Source organism: Antedon bifida, chromosome 4, assembly GCF_963402885.1.
Source record: "Antedon bifida chromosome 4, ecAntBifi1.1, whole genome shotgun sequence".
Lineage (NCBI taxonomy): Eukaryota > Metazoa > Echinodermata > Crinoidea > Comatulida > Antedonidae > Antedon > Antedon bifida.
Window position 1 is genome coordinate 32970707 of NC_136229.1, and position 13519 is coordinate 32984225.

At 33.3% G+C, this 13519-nt stretch overlaps 3 protein-coding genes across 5 annotated transcripts; 1 reads left to right on the forward strand and 2 right to left on the reverse strand.

Annotated features, from left to right (window-relative positions):
- The first annotated feature begins 88 nt into the window (after window positions 1-88).
- Window positions 89-4359, forward strand: LOC144840301 (DNA polymerase subunit gamma-2, mitochondrial-like). Of its 3 annotated transcripts, none has more exons than XM_078696080.1 (11): window positions 89-211; window positions 550-731; window positions 1067-1236; window positions 1445-1568; window positions 1806-1911; window positions 2008-2172; window positions 2371-2511; window positions 2697-2774; window positions 3032-3126; window positions 3377-3473; window positions 3871-4359. In XM_078696080.1, the coding sequence occupies exons 2-11, from the start codon at window positions 574-576 to the stop codon at window positions 3928-3930; spliced, it is 1194 nt and encodes a 397-aa protein (XP_078552206.1). In that variant the 5' UTR covers window positions 89-211; window positions 550-573; the 3' UTR covers window positions 3931-4359. The 3 variants fall into 3 exon arrangements, with proteins under 3 accessions (XP_078552206.1, XP_078552207.1, XP_078552208.1); XM_078696081.1 differs by having other exon boundaries at window positions 108-211; window positions 553-731; XM_078696082.1 differs by having other exon boundaries at window positions 190-211; window positions 556-731.
- Window positions 4360-5141: 782 nt separating this feature from the next.
- On the reverse strand, window positions 5142-7961 carry LOC144840316 (gamma-aminobutyric acid type B receptor subunit 2-like). Its single transcript, XM_078696102.1, has 7 exons — window positions 7883-7961; window positions 7509-7619; window positions 7012-7134; window positions 6200-6374; window positions 5808-5971; window positions 5399-5515; window positions 5142-5216 (listed from the first exon to the last, which is right to left on the reverse strand). Exons 1-7 carry the CDS (start codon window positions 7958-7960, stop codon window positions 5148-5150), a joined length of 837 nt encoding a protein of 278 aa, XP_078552228.1. The 5' UTR covers window position 7961; the 3' UTR covers window positions 5142-5147.
- A 389-nt stretch (window positions 7962-8350) lies between these two features.
- On the reverse strand, window positions 8351-12302 carry LOC144839370 (gamma-aminobutyric acid type B receptor subunit 1-like). Its single transcript, XM_078694685.1, has 9 exons — window positions 12028-12302; window positions 11649-11819; window positions 11268-11426; window positions 10814-10879; window positions 10402-10590; window positions 10065-10307; window positions 9676-9739; window positions 9257-9337; window positions 8351-8505 (listed from the first exon to the last, which is right to left on the reverse strand). The coding sequence occupies exons 1-9, from the start codon at window positions 12253-12255 to the stop codon at window positions 8351-8353; spliced, it is 1356 nt and encodes a 451-aa protein (XP_078550811.1). The 5' UTR covers window positions 12256-12302.
- Window positions 12303-13519: the final 1217 nt, after the last annotated feature.

A 13519-nucleotide genomic window follows, 5' to 3' on the forward strand; every position in this document is an offset into this window, starting at 1 on the left:
GTTTTTATACCTTATCTGGTGTATGATACCCAAATAAATAACCCTTTTAGCGCGCCATACTTTTACGACAACGAGGGCGCTTTTATAAAAACACAACAAACGCACATGTCTCGATTTAAATCGAAGAGGCCCAAGTAATACAAACTAGTTTTTATCGTTTATGTAGTATCGGATGTCGTGTTAGGTAATGGGTATCCATTAATTTATCCCTGTAAGTTTTTTAGGCCTAGGCCTAGCCTCTACTTAGTTATCACTAGGACCTAGGTAGGCTCGTCTACTAGTTAAGCTAGCCTAGCTAGCTAGGCCTGTTGTTGCGGCTACACGGAAAATGTCTTGCAGGCGGCCAGTTCTACTGTTCAGCCTATTTTAGATGGAGCGCCAACATTCACTGGTGTATATATTAATGCAATATATCCGAGATAAAATCAAATTCGGTCTCCCCTCCCCTCTCCCCATATATTTCATAATTTGCAGACATTGCATGTAGAGGGACAAGACAAATAATTGGAAAAGTTTTAATTCATTTTTCTATTTTACCCTTCACTTCAGCAGTAGATGGCATCAAGGTTCTGAATGTCTGGTGGTAAAGATCAGCTGCGGAAGGTTCTTGCTCTCTGTAAGTATCACGGCATCTTTCAGCAAGCCAACCAGCTAACCAGCAGCATCGTCAATGGCTGCTATGATTATGGACCGCTTGGCAGTGATATCAAACGCAACATTGAAAATGAGTGGTGAGCATAATCAGAGTTCATATTATAGATTCATTGAAAACCTAGACATTTTATTTTAAATATATTTTCCAGGCCTTGATGGAAAGTCATGGAAAATTTGCCCTTTTAATTTGATAAAGCATAAACAAAATTGAACACAATGTATAGGCCAACAATTGTTCTGCTTTACTATGATACTTGAAAAATTTATGCCTTCATATCATGGAAATTCATTTTTTGGATGTAAAATTGTGAGGGGCTCAACAACGCAATATAATTTTTCAGGAACAATTTCACTAAATAATAAATGTGAAAGATTTTTACTCACTGCCATTCACTATTCATTTCTGTGGTAGGTGGCAAAGTGTAGTGACAGCAAAGGAGTACATGTTTGGTGTTGAATGTTCAAGTCTTCATGCCACCCGTCCAGGAAGTATAGACCAAGTGAAAGTTGCTCCATTGCAATCTGACGATCCAGACACAAACACACATGAGAACTCGTTAGTGCTGTCTTCATTCTCAAACAGTAAATACTTTTTTATTTTAAGCCAATTTTAAAACATATATATATATTTACCGTATATATAAAGATTAAACGCTAGAGCCAGTGGGGCAGTAGACTTCAACAATGAAGTTTGCTCCTAAGAAGTTTACATTAGTATTAGCGTTTTTTTTGGTATAGTATATTTACACTAGTATTAATTTGAACTTATTTATTTTAATTTGTGTTGTAGGTCTTTGTAGACATTATCCACAGACATTGCAGTTGGTTAGTAAAAAGCTTCCCTTTGGAATTGCACACGTTGGAAGATGCTACCAGACGGTTGATCCAACAGAAAGTTCTAAAATCATTTACAGGTACAAGATTTCATTAATGGTATCTGTATGTTTTGTAGATACAGTACTGTAGTTACCTTATTGTAAATGTGTGTGTACTAATGTAAATTACTTTGTTAGTTGTCTTTGAATTATTTTTATTATATTGTTAATGTTTCTCTACTGAACCACTTTGGAAATCAATGCTTTAGCACTGAAAGTGTCATTCAGTAAAGACAGAATAAATACATCCTTTTTTTATTATTTGTTTATTTATAGAATGCCAGAGTTCACCGAAATGTCTGTTAATTTCTTTACCCCTCCCAAAGAATCCAGTCAGTGGCTGTATTCATGGCAAAAAGAGAGACTTCAGTGGTGGAGAAAAGTAAAGCCTTCTTTTTTAAAATCTATACATTTCCGATAGTAGCAAATACGCCTTTTTAGTCAATTGTGAATTAATTGAGTATCGTTCCTCCCTCAGTTTTCAGGAACACCATCGTTGTTTTCTGTGTCAGTCCAGGAAGATGCAAAGGCTGCTGACATAATGTTCCAGTTTCCATGGGGGGTAGAAGTAATAGAAAGAATAGCCAACAGAGGGAGTAAAATATTAGAAGATATTTATAAGGACACAAAGAAAAATATTCAGGTAATTCCATGGAGTAAAGAATTACTCCATGGGTAATTCATACAGTTATATAGATTATAGGTAACATTTTCTTCACCTTTGTTCTGTCCTGCTCACATTTTTACAGTTATCGTGTAGTTGGTAATTTACATATTATTTACTTATTAATTAGTTAATTTAGTCATGTTAATTACCAATTCTATTTTTCTGTTTTAACAGGGTAAATTTAAAAAGCGTTTTGTTACGCCCAATATTATTGAGATTGTTGCAGGTTTAGATGCAGGATTGTTTGCGTATTTAGTAGAAGCCGTCCAACAAAAGCAAATCAAAGATTCAAATGGGAAAACGATTTCCAGAAAGGTAAGCACAGATTATTGTTTGCACGTAGTGTAACTCAAATATTTCACAGTTTCCTGATTTTAATACAACAGGTACTCAATGATTAGAAGGAATGCAAACTTAATGCAAGAACATTATTCACAGTATTAAATGAGTTATTTGTACCATTATATGGAAGTTATGAACAATACTTATTCTTTTTTTAGGTTTTGCGATTACATCGTCGCTTGGCGCCAATCAAGGTAGCTGTTGTTCCTTCAAAACCAGATCGCGAAATTAAAGAGGTATGAAGATAGCCACTATTCTAACCTAATACATTCCTTGTTCTAAAGCTCTGTCTACACTATCAAACTAGTTTGACAAAAAAAGTGATGTGGCCAAATATGGTGGTGATATGACATCATCATGTCTATATGTCATATCTATATCTAGCACATCACATTTTTTTGTCACATAAAAGTTTGATAGTGTAGACCGAGCTTTACAGTAAATGATGTGCTTTATGTTCATGACACTAATTCATTTATAATTTATTTTGCAGTTGGCTGAATATTTATCAAAAGAATTCTGTCAGGTGGGAATAAAAGTGTTTCATATTGGTGAAACTCCAATATCTCTTGATAAAGAGTTCTTTAGGTAATTATTGCTTTTAAAATATAAAAATGTAATATTTTAATTTAAATAACTTACTAGAAAAGTAAAGGCAAAGAAACCGCTTTTATTCTCATCAAATCTTGTAAAAGAATTATGAAAGTTTATTATTATTAGTCTGTATATTCTTGAGTAGAAGATAAAAAGTTACAAATTAACGTATGTCTTGTGTGCAAGTCGACATTGGCATGTGAGTTCAGGTCAATGACCTCAATTTCTTTGGTTGTTATTCAAGATTTGATGAAATGGGAATACCATTTACCGTAGTAATAGATGAAGAAACGTTAAAAACAGGCGTAACAGAAATACGAAACAGAGATACAACTTTGAAGGTAAGATTTAACTAAACAATTTTCTTTTTATGTTTAAGAAGTTTTTTCCATGTGTTGGCCATTTGCTCTTACAGACCTGTTCCGTGTAAGGGCCTGTTCCATGTATATGTCAGTACTGTGTACTGGCCTTTTGCATCTATAGGCATACTGACGTGTTCCACATACAGGCTTGTTCTACCTATGGCCCTATTTCAAGTACTGGCCTCTTCCGCATACAGAACCCCAAGTACAGGCCTGTTTAACCTACTTGCCTTTGCTGAATACAAGCCTGTTCCTCGTACAGGTTCCACATACAGGACTCCACAAGTACTGGCCTTTTTCGTGTATTTCGCATATGGCATTATTTCTGATCTTGTAAAAATGTTTTTAATTATTTGTGTTTATTGACTTTGTTTAGCAACAAGTACACATAACTGGAGTTAAGGATATTATACAAAAACATCTGAATGCATACTAATGAAAGCCACCTGGAAACATGCTAATTAGAACTTTCTGGACGGATAGTATGACTTCAACGAAAGATGTATGACAACATTAATTCTGAAAACACATTTAACTCTAAAACAGAGGCACATTAAAAATATTCTATTTATTGAAAGTGGTTGGTTTCCTTTAAAAGTGATCTGTTTTAAGTTTTAAAAAGTTCTTTATGGTATTACCAAGAAGCCATTATGGCTTAAACCACTGTAAAAATATACCGTATATCAATATGTACAAATATATAGTATATATAAATAATCTACATTGCCATTTTCACCTAATATATAAATATATATATATAAACATATAATCATGATAAGTGCTATTTTTACTAGTAATATAAAATCGTATAAAGAAAACATTAAGAAAAAGTAAAACTTTTATAAATAAACTTTATATTATAAACCTTGATTGATTTGCATGTATTTTTATCAATATTTATTTGTTGATACATTTCTAGTTAATAATTTACAATAGGATTTGATATGAACATCTAATAATGTTTTAGTAGTAATTATTTTACAATAGGGTCTAATTTGAACATGGAGTGACATTTTAGTAACTATTTTAGAATAGGATCTGATAACACAGAGTGACATTTTAGTAACTATTTTAGAATAGGATCTGATAACACACCGAGTGACATTTTAGTAACTATTTTAGAATAGGATCTGATAACACAGAGTGACATTTTAGTAACTATTTTAGAATAGGATCTGATAACACAGAGTGACATTTTAGTAACTATTTTAGAATAGGATCTGATAACACACCGAGTGACATTTTAGTAACTATTTTAGAATAGGATCTGATAACACAGAGTGACATTTTAGTAACTATTTTAGAATAGGATCTGATAACACAGAGTGACATTTTAGTAACTATTTTAGAATAGGATCTGATAACACAGAGTGACATTTTAGTAACTATTTTAGAATAGGATCTGATAACACAGAGTGACATTTTAGTAACTATTTTAGAATAGGATCTGATAACACAGAGTGACATTTTAGTAACTATTTTAGAATAGGATCTGATAACACAGAGTGACATTTTTTCAAATTTTTACAATACAATATGCAACCTTACAAATATGTCATTGAAGAACGATCGTGGATACAACCACCATGGTTGCAACCACCATGGTTGCAACCATTATGGATGAAACCATCGTGGTTGCAACCATCATGGTTGTTATGCGTCAATGCATGAGTATCCATTTTGATGAAGCTGTTTTTTAAGTCGAGCAAGCTCTGTTTGTTTCTGAAAACAAAAACATTAAACTATGTTGTTATGTAATTTGACACCAAACTAATGTCATAAGCCAACAATTTCGGGTACGGTCTACGTAATAATATGACAAAGATGACAGGCACAATTTGGTTCCTCAATTAATTTGGGAGGTTATGAATTTTTTATTGAGATTACCAATTACCAATACCAACCTCGTGTAGTTCTTGTATATACAGTGCAATTGTTTGTTTAGTTGTACGATCTTCAAACACGTTTAATTCGCTGATTCTTACTTTGATGTTCTCGTCTGGTATTCCTAAAAGCAGAATCTTTCAAAAGAGAAGAGAATTATCTACTTTTATTTATCAGTTTATGTATTATCATGTACATTCTTATAAACTCAATTGCCCTAAAGCGTGGTTAACACAAGGACGCACGCGCTACGCAAGCAAGTTGACCAATGATAAGCCACTGTTCGAATAATCCATCGCTTGTGATTGGTCAAATCAATTACGTTGCGTTACTTCGATAGTGGGAACCAAGCTTAAGTCGTTTAATTTAAACCCTCTAGTAATAGTAAATACAGTAGGTCAAACTATATGTTTTGACAATTAAAATTACCTTTGGAACGAAGACTGCTATTAAGATAACTGAACTTCCAACGATCAGAAATACCGAAATTGTAGCGTAGAGAGCGTCAGTGGTGAGGTCAGTTACAAAGATGACAGGGATGGCAACAATAGCGATGATGGACACACAGTAAACGGCAAAAGCTATCTGTTTACCTAGAATATTTAAACATGAATTAATTGTATAGAGTGAGTAGTAGTTGGTAATTTAAAATTGTCCAAGTCCCCTAATCACTCGTACTGAGAGACAGCTTTTATGAGGAGGCCCAGATGAACACAAAAAGACAAATGAATTTGATTATAGGCCTACCCCTGATCCCTAATATGGTCATTTAATTGAATTATTAAGTCTTATTTCTAAATACCAACATTGCTGATACTTACTTTCATTTAGTGCCGATATAACGTTCCTTGTGTCCCATGCAATAAAAACACCAAATGCCATCAAGGCTCCTTTGAAGACGAACAGCAACCCAAACCAGATGTCATTGTGCTCCGAGATGCATTCATCAGAAATGTACTGGAGTTGAACATCGTTGTTATTCTCATCATGCGTCATCTGTGATAAAACAAAATAAAATGTTGGATGCAGGAAGATGGAAGACCTCTATTCCTGTAGGAACCAGTGTGGTATATGGTGTAATATTCGTGACGAGTCTACTCAACCCGACCCAACTCCGAGGAAAGTTTTTCAAGGTTTGCTACTGTAGAACAGTAAACTGCAGTAAACTAGTTTGCACAAGTTAATTCGTGTACCTAACTAGTCACAAGACAGTGCTTTACAGTCATGTTATCCTTCAGATCAACACGATGTCAACCTCCAGTAACTAATCTAGACGGGAAAACCTCTACAAACACTGGCAAACTCAAACTGGTGAGGTCAGTTACAAATATGACAGGGATGGCAACAATAGCGATGATGGACACACAGTAAACGGCAAAAGCTATCTGTTTACCTAGAATATTTAAATTAATTCGTGTACCTAACTAGTCACAAGACAGTGCTTTACAGTCATGTTATCCTTCAGATCAACACGATGTCACCCTCCAGTAACTAATCTAGACGGGAAAACCTCTACAAACACTGGCAAACTCAAGTCCAGTAGGCCTAAGCTAGTGTAGACTAAACTTTATAAGCGAAAACAATTGGCAGGAAGAAGTGTCAGGATAACGCAACAAACCAAAGCTGGTCTTACCTCTGTGTTGACTACTGTACTCTGAATAGTCATGGGGTCAATGATGTTCCAACAAACGAAGATTAGAAGGTCAATCAATATAAATATGAAGACCACTGAAACCAGTCGTTTGTCAGATAGATTCTGTGGACATAAAAATACATTTGTATGAAGAACATGATGCGATGGATGTCATAACGTTTCAATTTTATTTGGTAAAAATTGAAATCAGGAAACATTTTTTCTAGCAAGATGGACTGATAGTCAACTAGTATGTACAACACTGTAGTTTGGATGCCAGAAAACGCCTATTCGTTCTGTTATGCGCAACGCACACATTTGACCAATCGAAATTTCGAATGATCCATCGTTTGTGATTGGTCAAATTACGTGAGTTGCTGTATATGCATACCCTTGTGTTGCGTAATCCTACCTAATAGCTTTATGCAAGTAAGCCTACCATATGATAATTGTTGTAGATCTACTATATATGTAGTCATGACCATAAAAACACTTACAACTTTCTTTAGCTTGTTAACAGCATTAAAAATAACAGATACTCGGTAAGACTTGACAAAGAGACCTCCAAATGCCAATGATATGCTGACTGGCAGAATTAATGATCGTATCTGTAATAATTTAAGATAATTTGGTTTAATCAAACATATAACTTAACTTAACACTTTTCTCCTTTTTTATTCTTGGGGGTCATTGTGAGACAAGTTTAACTTCTAATTTTGATCCCTAAAATGGTCTTATATAAATTGTTTATTGTTATTATATTGTTTGTAATGAAAAAAAAAATGACCATTTTAAAATACATGGTTATTGAACTTGAACACAAAATAGAATAAAGTATAAGAAGTTAAGTTATTCTTCAAAGGATAGCTACCTTACAGATTGCAAGTTTGGTTTGGTCAACAACAAGACTGTTTTCTACTACCATAAGCATTACAGATATATACGCCATTATACAACCAATGGCGACTAAACTGTTTAGACTGATCACAGACATCTTGATGACCCTGCAAAATAACATGATGAATATGCGAGTTATGCGTAACATGGCTGAATTTCTAGATCCTTAATAAAATATATGCATATGGAACAATATTTTCCTTTTTGACAGAAACTGTATATTGACAGCAAATCCTTTTATCTAACATTTGTCTCTGAATCTTGTGGCTATACCCAACTTTTTGTATTACAGTCAGGGGAATATGGCTGTGGTCATGTTACAAAGTGAGTTAAGAGTTGTCAAAACAATATAGACTTCTGATAACTTAACAACATAAAACTCTAGAAAGTAGGAAGCCGTTTTCTATTTTCCCCCTGACTGTGTATTATAGAACATTGAAAGTTACCGTCTTTTCCTATTGACCACGTGCAAACAAAGCAACACTATAGCAAGGATTATACCGACTGGTGACGTAATCAATACTGTGTACAAAAGCCAGGGTGAAACTTCAGTGGCAACCTGTTTGGTAATGATGCCATCTACTGGTGGCAAATCACCTGTAATAATATGCAAATAAACATAAGCCATCGAGTAGGCCTACCATACTTTGTATTTCATACTTTTCGATTTATCTCATTAACAGAAGTCACTACTGATAATATTAGGATCTAAATGAAATGATTTGAAGAATTAAAAAAAGAAACTATTACTGAAATATATAGTTCTAAGTTTAGATTGGCACCCGTGTATTGTTTGTTGCGCGCGCTGGCAAGTCACCTTCTGTTACATAATTAATCTATCACTTTAGTCACGTTCATCTTCTTGCTATTGATAAGTGTAAATTACCGATATTTAACAGTTCATTACCGATATTAAAACAGATCATTACCGATATTAAAATAGATCATTACCGATATTAAAATATGTAATTACCGACTAATTACCAACTTAAGATAATAGCTAATTCCAACCTATGTTAACTACCTTTCTTTGTTTAGGCTATTCACTTTCTATTCATTTCTACCTAATTACCACTTTTAAAGTGTGATAACCTTGCCTGTGCTATGTTTAGGTTTCACCAAACCCACACACTGATGTTTTAATTTTAAAGAAAATCCAGCGCGTTAATGACTACATTGGGGACCTTATTTGATTAAGGCTTGCTGCTGGCTTTGATTGTCTTGGTTTGATCAGTAAGTGCGTTTTAATTAATCAAAATATAGCTGCCATTTGTTTGATTGAAGATTGTTTTAATGTGTGTGTTAATCAAATAAAGAAGGCTAGATCTACTACACAAATAATCCATACCTTGCCAAAGAAACTCTCCTTCCATTTCTATAATGATATTGTCTCGTGGGTTGTGTACCAGTACTCGCCTCAGGTGACCATCTGAATTATAAATAAAGTAATAACATTTTTATTATACTAGTATTTTTGCTAAAACAATAAGTCAGGAATTGAGGTTTCTCATAGCTTGGTTGACATATGAATATTTCGAATATTCCATCGCTTTTTAATTGGTCAAATGACTTGCGTTGCGTTTACGTCCTTGCGTTGCGTTTACGTTCTTGCGTTGCGTTTATGTGCTTGCGTTGCTTCAAACAAACCTAAAGCCATTCGTTGGAAAGGGACCGTTCCATGAAAGTATATAGATCAACAACAAAGGCAATCTAGAGATTCTAGATTTGCCTTGAATTGTTGACTTTATCACGTGACGTCTATATTACCTTGCACTTGTTCCACGACCACATCTGCTACTCTGCCTCCGGCATCAGAGAATGTCACAGGCCCCTTTAAATAAAACGATATTTCCTAATTCATTCACATTCGTTATTTAAACTTTTTCTGTAATATTGTTCATGTGTTATTTCAAGTAGAGATACATTATTATTGAATGGTTTCTTTATGAAAGAAGTTTATGAATTTTATTGGGAAAATGATGCAATTATTCATTGTCTTAATAGTGAAAAAATATTCCTCTTGTTTCGATTAGTATATTGTAGTTCATTGATAGACGAAACTGTCTTGAAACTTAAGTTAACATTTCTGGTTTACGATCAATGAACTACATATCAATATTCATTGTCTTGTTATTAGGATGAACATAGAAACTCACCGTAATACCGTAAAAACTCAATCGTTGAATCTCCTCCTGAAATATGTTAAGGATATCCTGTCCATAGTCGTAGGTGAAGTCTTCCAGTCGTTTGGAGGGAATCATATTGTTAAGCCTTTCAATTGATGCATTTAAAGTTAGGGCCATTGTCATAAAGGCATCATACGTCTGGAACACGTATTCGTTGAAATCTGGATTTTCTTTCATCCAATTGTAATCGGCAATGTCCGCTTCGGATGGTTTCTAAGACAAAATGCAATATTAATATTAAGTACTTAAGTCGTACAACAAGTGTCTTAATAGCAATATTATTAAGTACTTAAGGAGGTCTACTTACTACCCCATTAAAGTGCACAAGGTTGAAGTCATTGGCAATTGCTAGGCCTCTTATGCCAAAGTACCCATCAGTGACTGCGTCCATTTCTTCGGCAGTGCAATTGACGTCTGGTTGCCTCCACCATTGACCCTGGAGCCATCCCGTAAACATCCACTGGTATTTAGGACCATATAGGCCCTGACGATATGCCTACAATTAGTAAGATAAGTAATGACCAATTTTTACACTATTATTTTGAATATATGATGCATTTTAAAATATATCACTTGACTTGCCCGTTTTTGAAATATTTCAGCTTAGACTTATGGTATGCAATAAATAGTATGACATGGTTAAACTTAGTAGAAATAACTTGTACAATAATAATGTAGATAATAACACAATGATAATAAAAGTACAAATGGTAATTTACCTCGCACAATATTACACGGTTCATATGTTCGTAAAAGTTACCAATTATGATCCGTGCATCATGCATCTGAAAAAATGAAAATATGTAATAATTTATTTGAAATTTAGAGGTACGGTACAGTACTGCATTTGAGCGCTGTGCACGGAGCATACTACTACATGGGTACTTTTTTTTTGTCTTGTGTGGGTTCGTCCCACTTTTATTATAGTTCTCTGACAGTTATAAATATAATATTATATATATATGCACATTTATATATTTCTATTTATAAGGTATATTGCTAAAAAAAAAATACATCTCTTTTAAACAGTATATACATAGGCTAAGATTATTTTGATGTTAAAAAGAAACCACATTTACATTCATATACATTTTTAAAAATAAAATTAAAGTTCAATTAAGTACATGGGTACTTTGTTTACGTATTATGGGCGTGTTTCATTTGTCAAATTACTTCCGTTGCTCGTACGCCATTTGCATTGCGGCATATAACCAATCTAAATACCTTTAAATTGGAAATATGTGTTTTAACTAATTTGATGTCTGCGATGTTTTCTACCGTTACTACTTCAATGTTCTCTATTTCAAGATCAGCGGCAAGAGCCTTGAAATTCTAAGGAAACAAACATATCAAAATAATAAAATCATATGTCAAAAATTAAAAGAAGTATACTGTGCCACTCGGTAATTCATTTTACGTTGAAAAAAACAGTTAAAAATAACAGAATAATGATTGTTATAGTTATATATATGTTTAGTACTACAATAGCCATTCTCCGAAACTAGCCCTACATACACCAGTCGCCTAATTTGTACAATACTGAAAATATCCTACCAGATCATAGAATTCTTCATTTTCATAGATGAGAGCAACTCTTTTCCAGTTAAACATCTTGAGCAACTCGACACGCGTTGGGTTGATGGTGTCAATTCCACTAGCGATGTGGTAAAACTGTGGATATCGTTCACGATTCTGAAAAGCAGGGGACTCTGTGCAACAGGCAACCTAGTAAACGTTAAATAGTTGTTAGTGGCATTAACTGAAAAGGAGACGCGCGCGTATACAAGCCGTTAATAGGTTGTTAGTGCCATTAACAAAAAAAGGAGACGCGCGCGTATCATAAAGCCGGTAATAGGTTGTTAGTGATATTAACAGAAAAAAAGTAAGTTAATTATCGGCATTATAAATCTCTAATAAGTTAACAAATACTAACCTGTACTAAATTGTAATAATTAGCGGTTTCACACATTGGTTGAGCCAGGGAAGAGTAGGTATTTGGTGTCATGAATAGAAATGTATCTGGACCGTATAGTGCATCACGGAGCTGCCATAGGCCATCACTTGGCTCAGTCTTAAAATAAGTAAAACAAAAGTAACCTAATTGTACACTTATTTGAAATAAGGCAATGGGCTGCTGACATTGCATTGTTTCACAATCCATTTTGCTTCAAATATTGTCTTTGATGACGTTTTTAGCCATCGTTTTCATCATCATGCATGCATTAATTTAATTTTATTTTATAACTAACCCAAAACTTCCAATTGAAAACAAATTAAAAGTGAATAATTGTCTTGAAATGTCTTAATGATATCATATGCATTGTTATTTCCCATTATTGAGATTATTAAATGTTCTTGGGAAAATGTAATTATTTTAAATTAGTTTTTAAAACTAATTAAATGTTAAATGTTTTATTAAAGAAGTTGTGTTTCATTCCGGGTTTTGAAAGTTAATATGCTACTACTTTTAATTAATATTTATCTTTAAGAAGAAAAATGCAATGAAATAACAGATTACAATTTTTTCTTTCTGCGTTATTTTTGCCATTTCTTACAATAATCAAATACTTTTACGGATTTGTAAACTAATTTTGTAATATAGACCTGTTATATCTTACTCAAGGATATATGCCAATTTTCTTTATTAATGTGTACTAATGACAATAAGACGCTTTTCTTTTCTTCTTTTTTTTTTACATTTTTAAGCCAATGTCCTTGCTTAGTATTCATATTTAGAAGATTAATAAAACTAGAAAATACAAAAATCCTTCCATGGCTCTCAAGCTATTGCAAGACTCCTTTTTCATTTAGTATTTTTGTAATTTTTAACAATTAGTGTTCTATCTTTTTGATTAATTTTTGTTTTTACATTTTAATTTAATGTTAAAAAACAATTATTCCTTCTTATTTAATAATCTGATATCAACTGATCCATCGCTTCCTTGCACATGATTGAGCAGAGATCTGGATAATGTAAACCGAATGATGATTATGGTTAGAAATAATCTAGATTTTTAGAATTAATTTAGATGTATGTGTAAGCTAGACCTAGCATTTGTTTATTACTTGTATTCAAAACCTTCAAAGAAAAATTTATTAATTACTTCAAACAGAAATTTAATAATAATTACTAATCTTTGTGTCCTAAAAAACAATATGAATATATAAAATGTAATTTTCTTGACGCCCACACTTTTAATACGTACAAATTCAAAAACAGTCGGATTAATTACAATGAGTGCACTAATGACATTGGCTTTTAATTAGGCTAATCTCGATTTTTTTGTTTTTAGTATTTGACTTTCATCAACCTTAAGCACTTCGAATGCTTGATTAGGAAGTCGTGTTACAAATTTCCATTGTTTTAATGTCCGATAACGTCTGGTTGGCAGTTGGCGCATTGAAACAATGATTAGGTGGCAGAG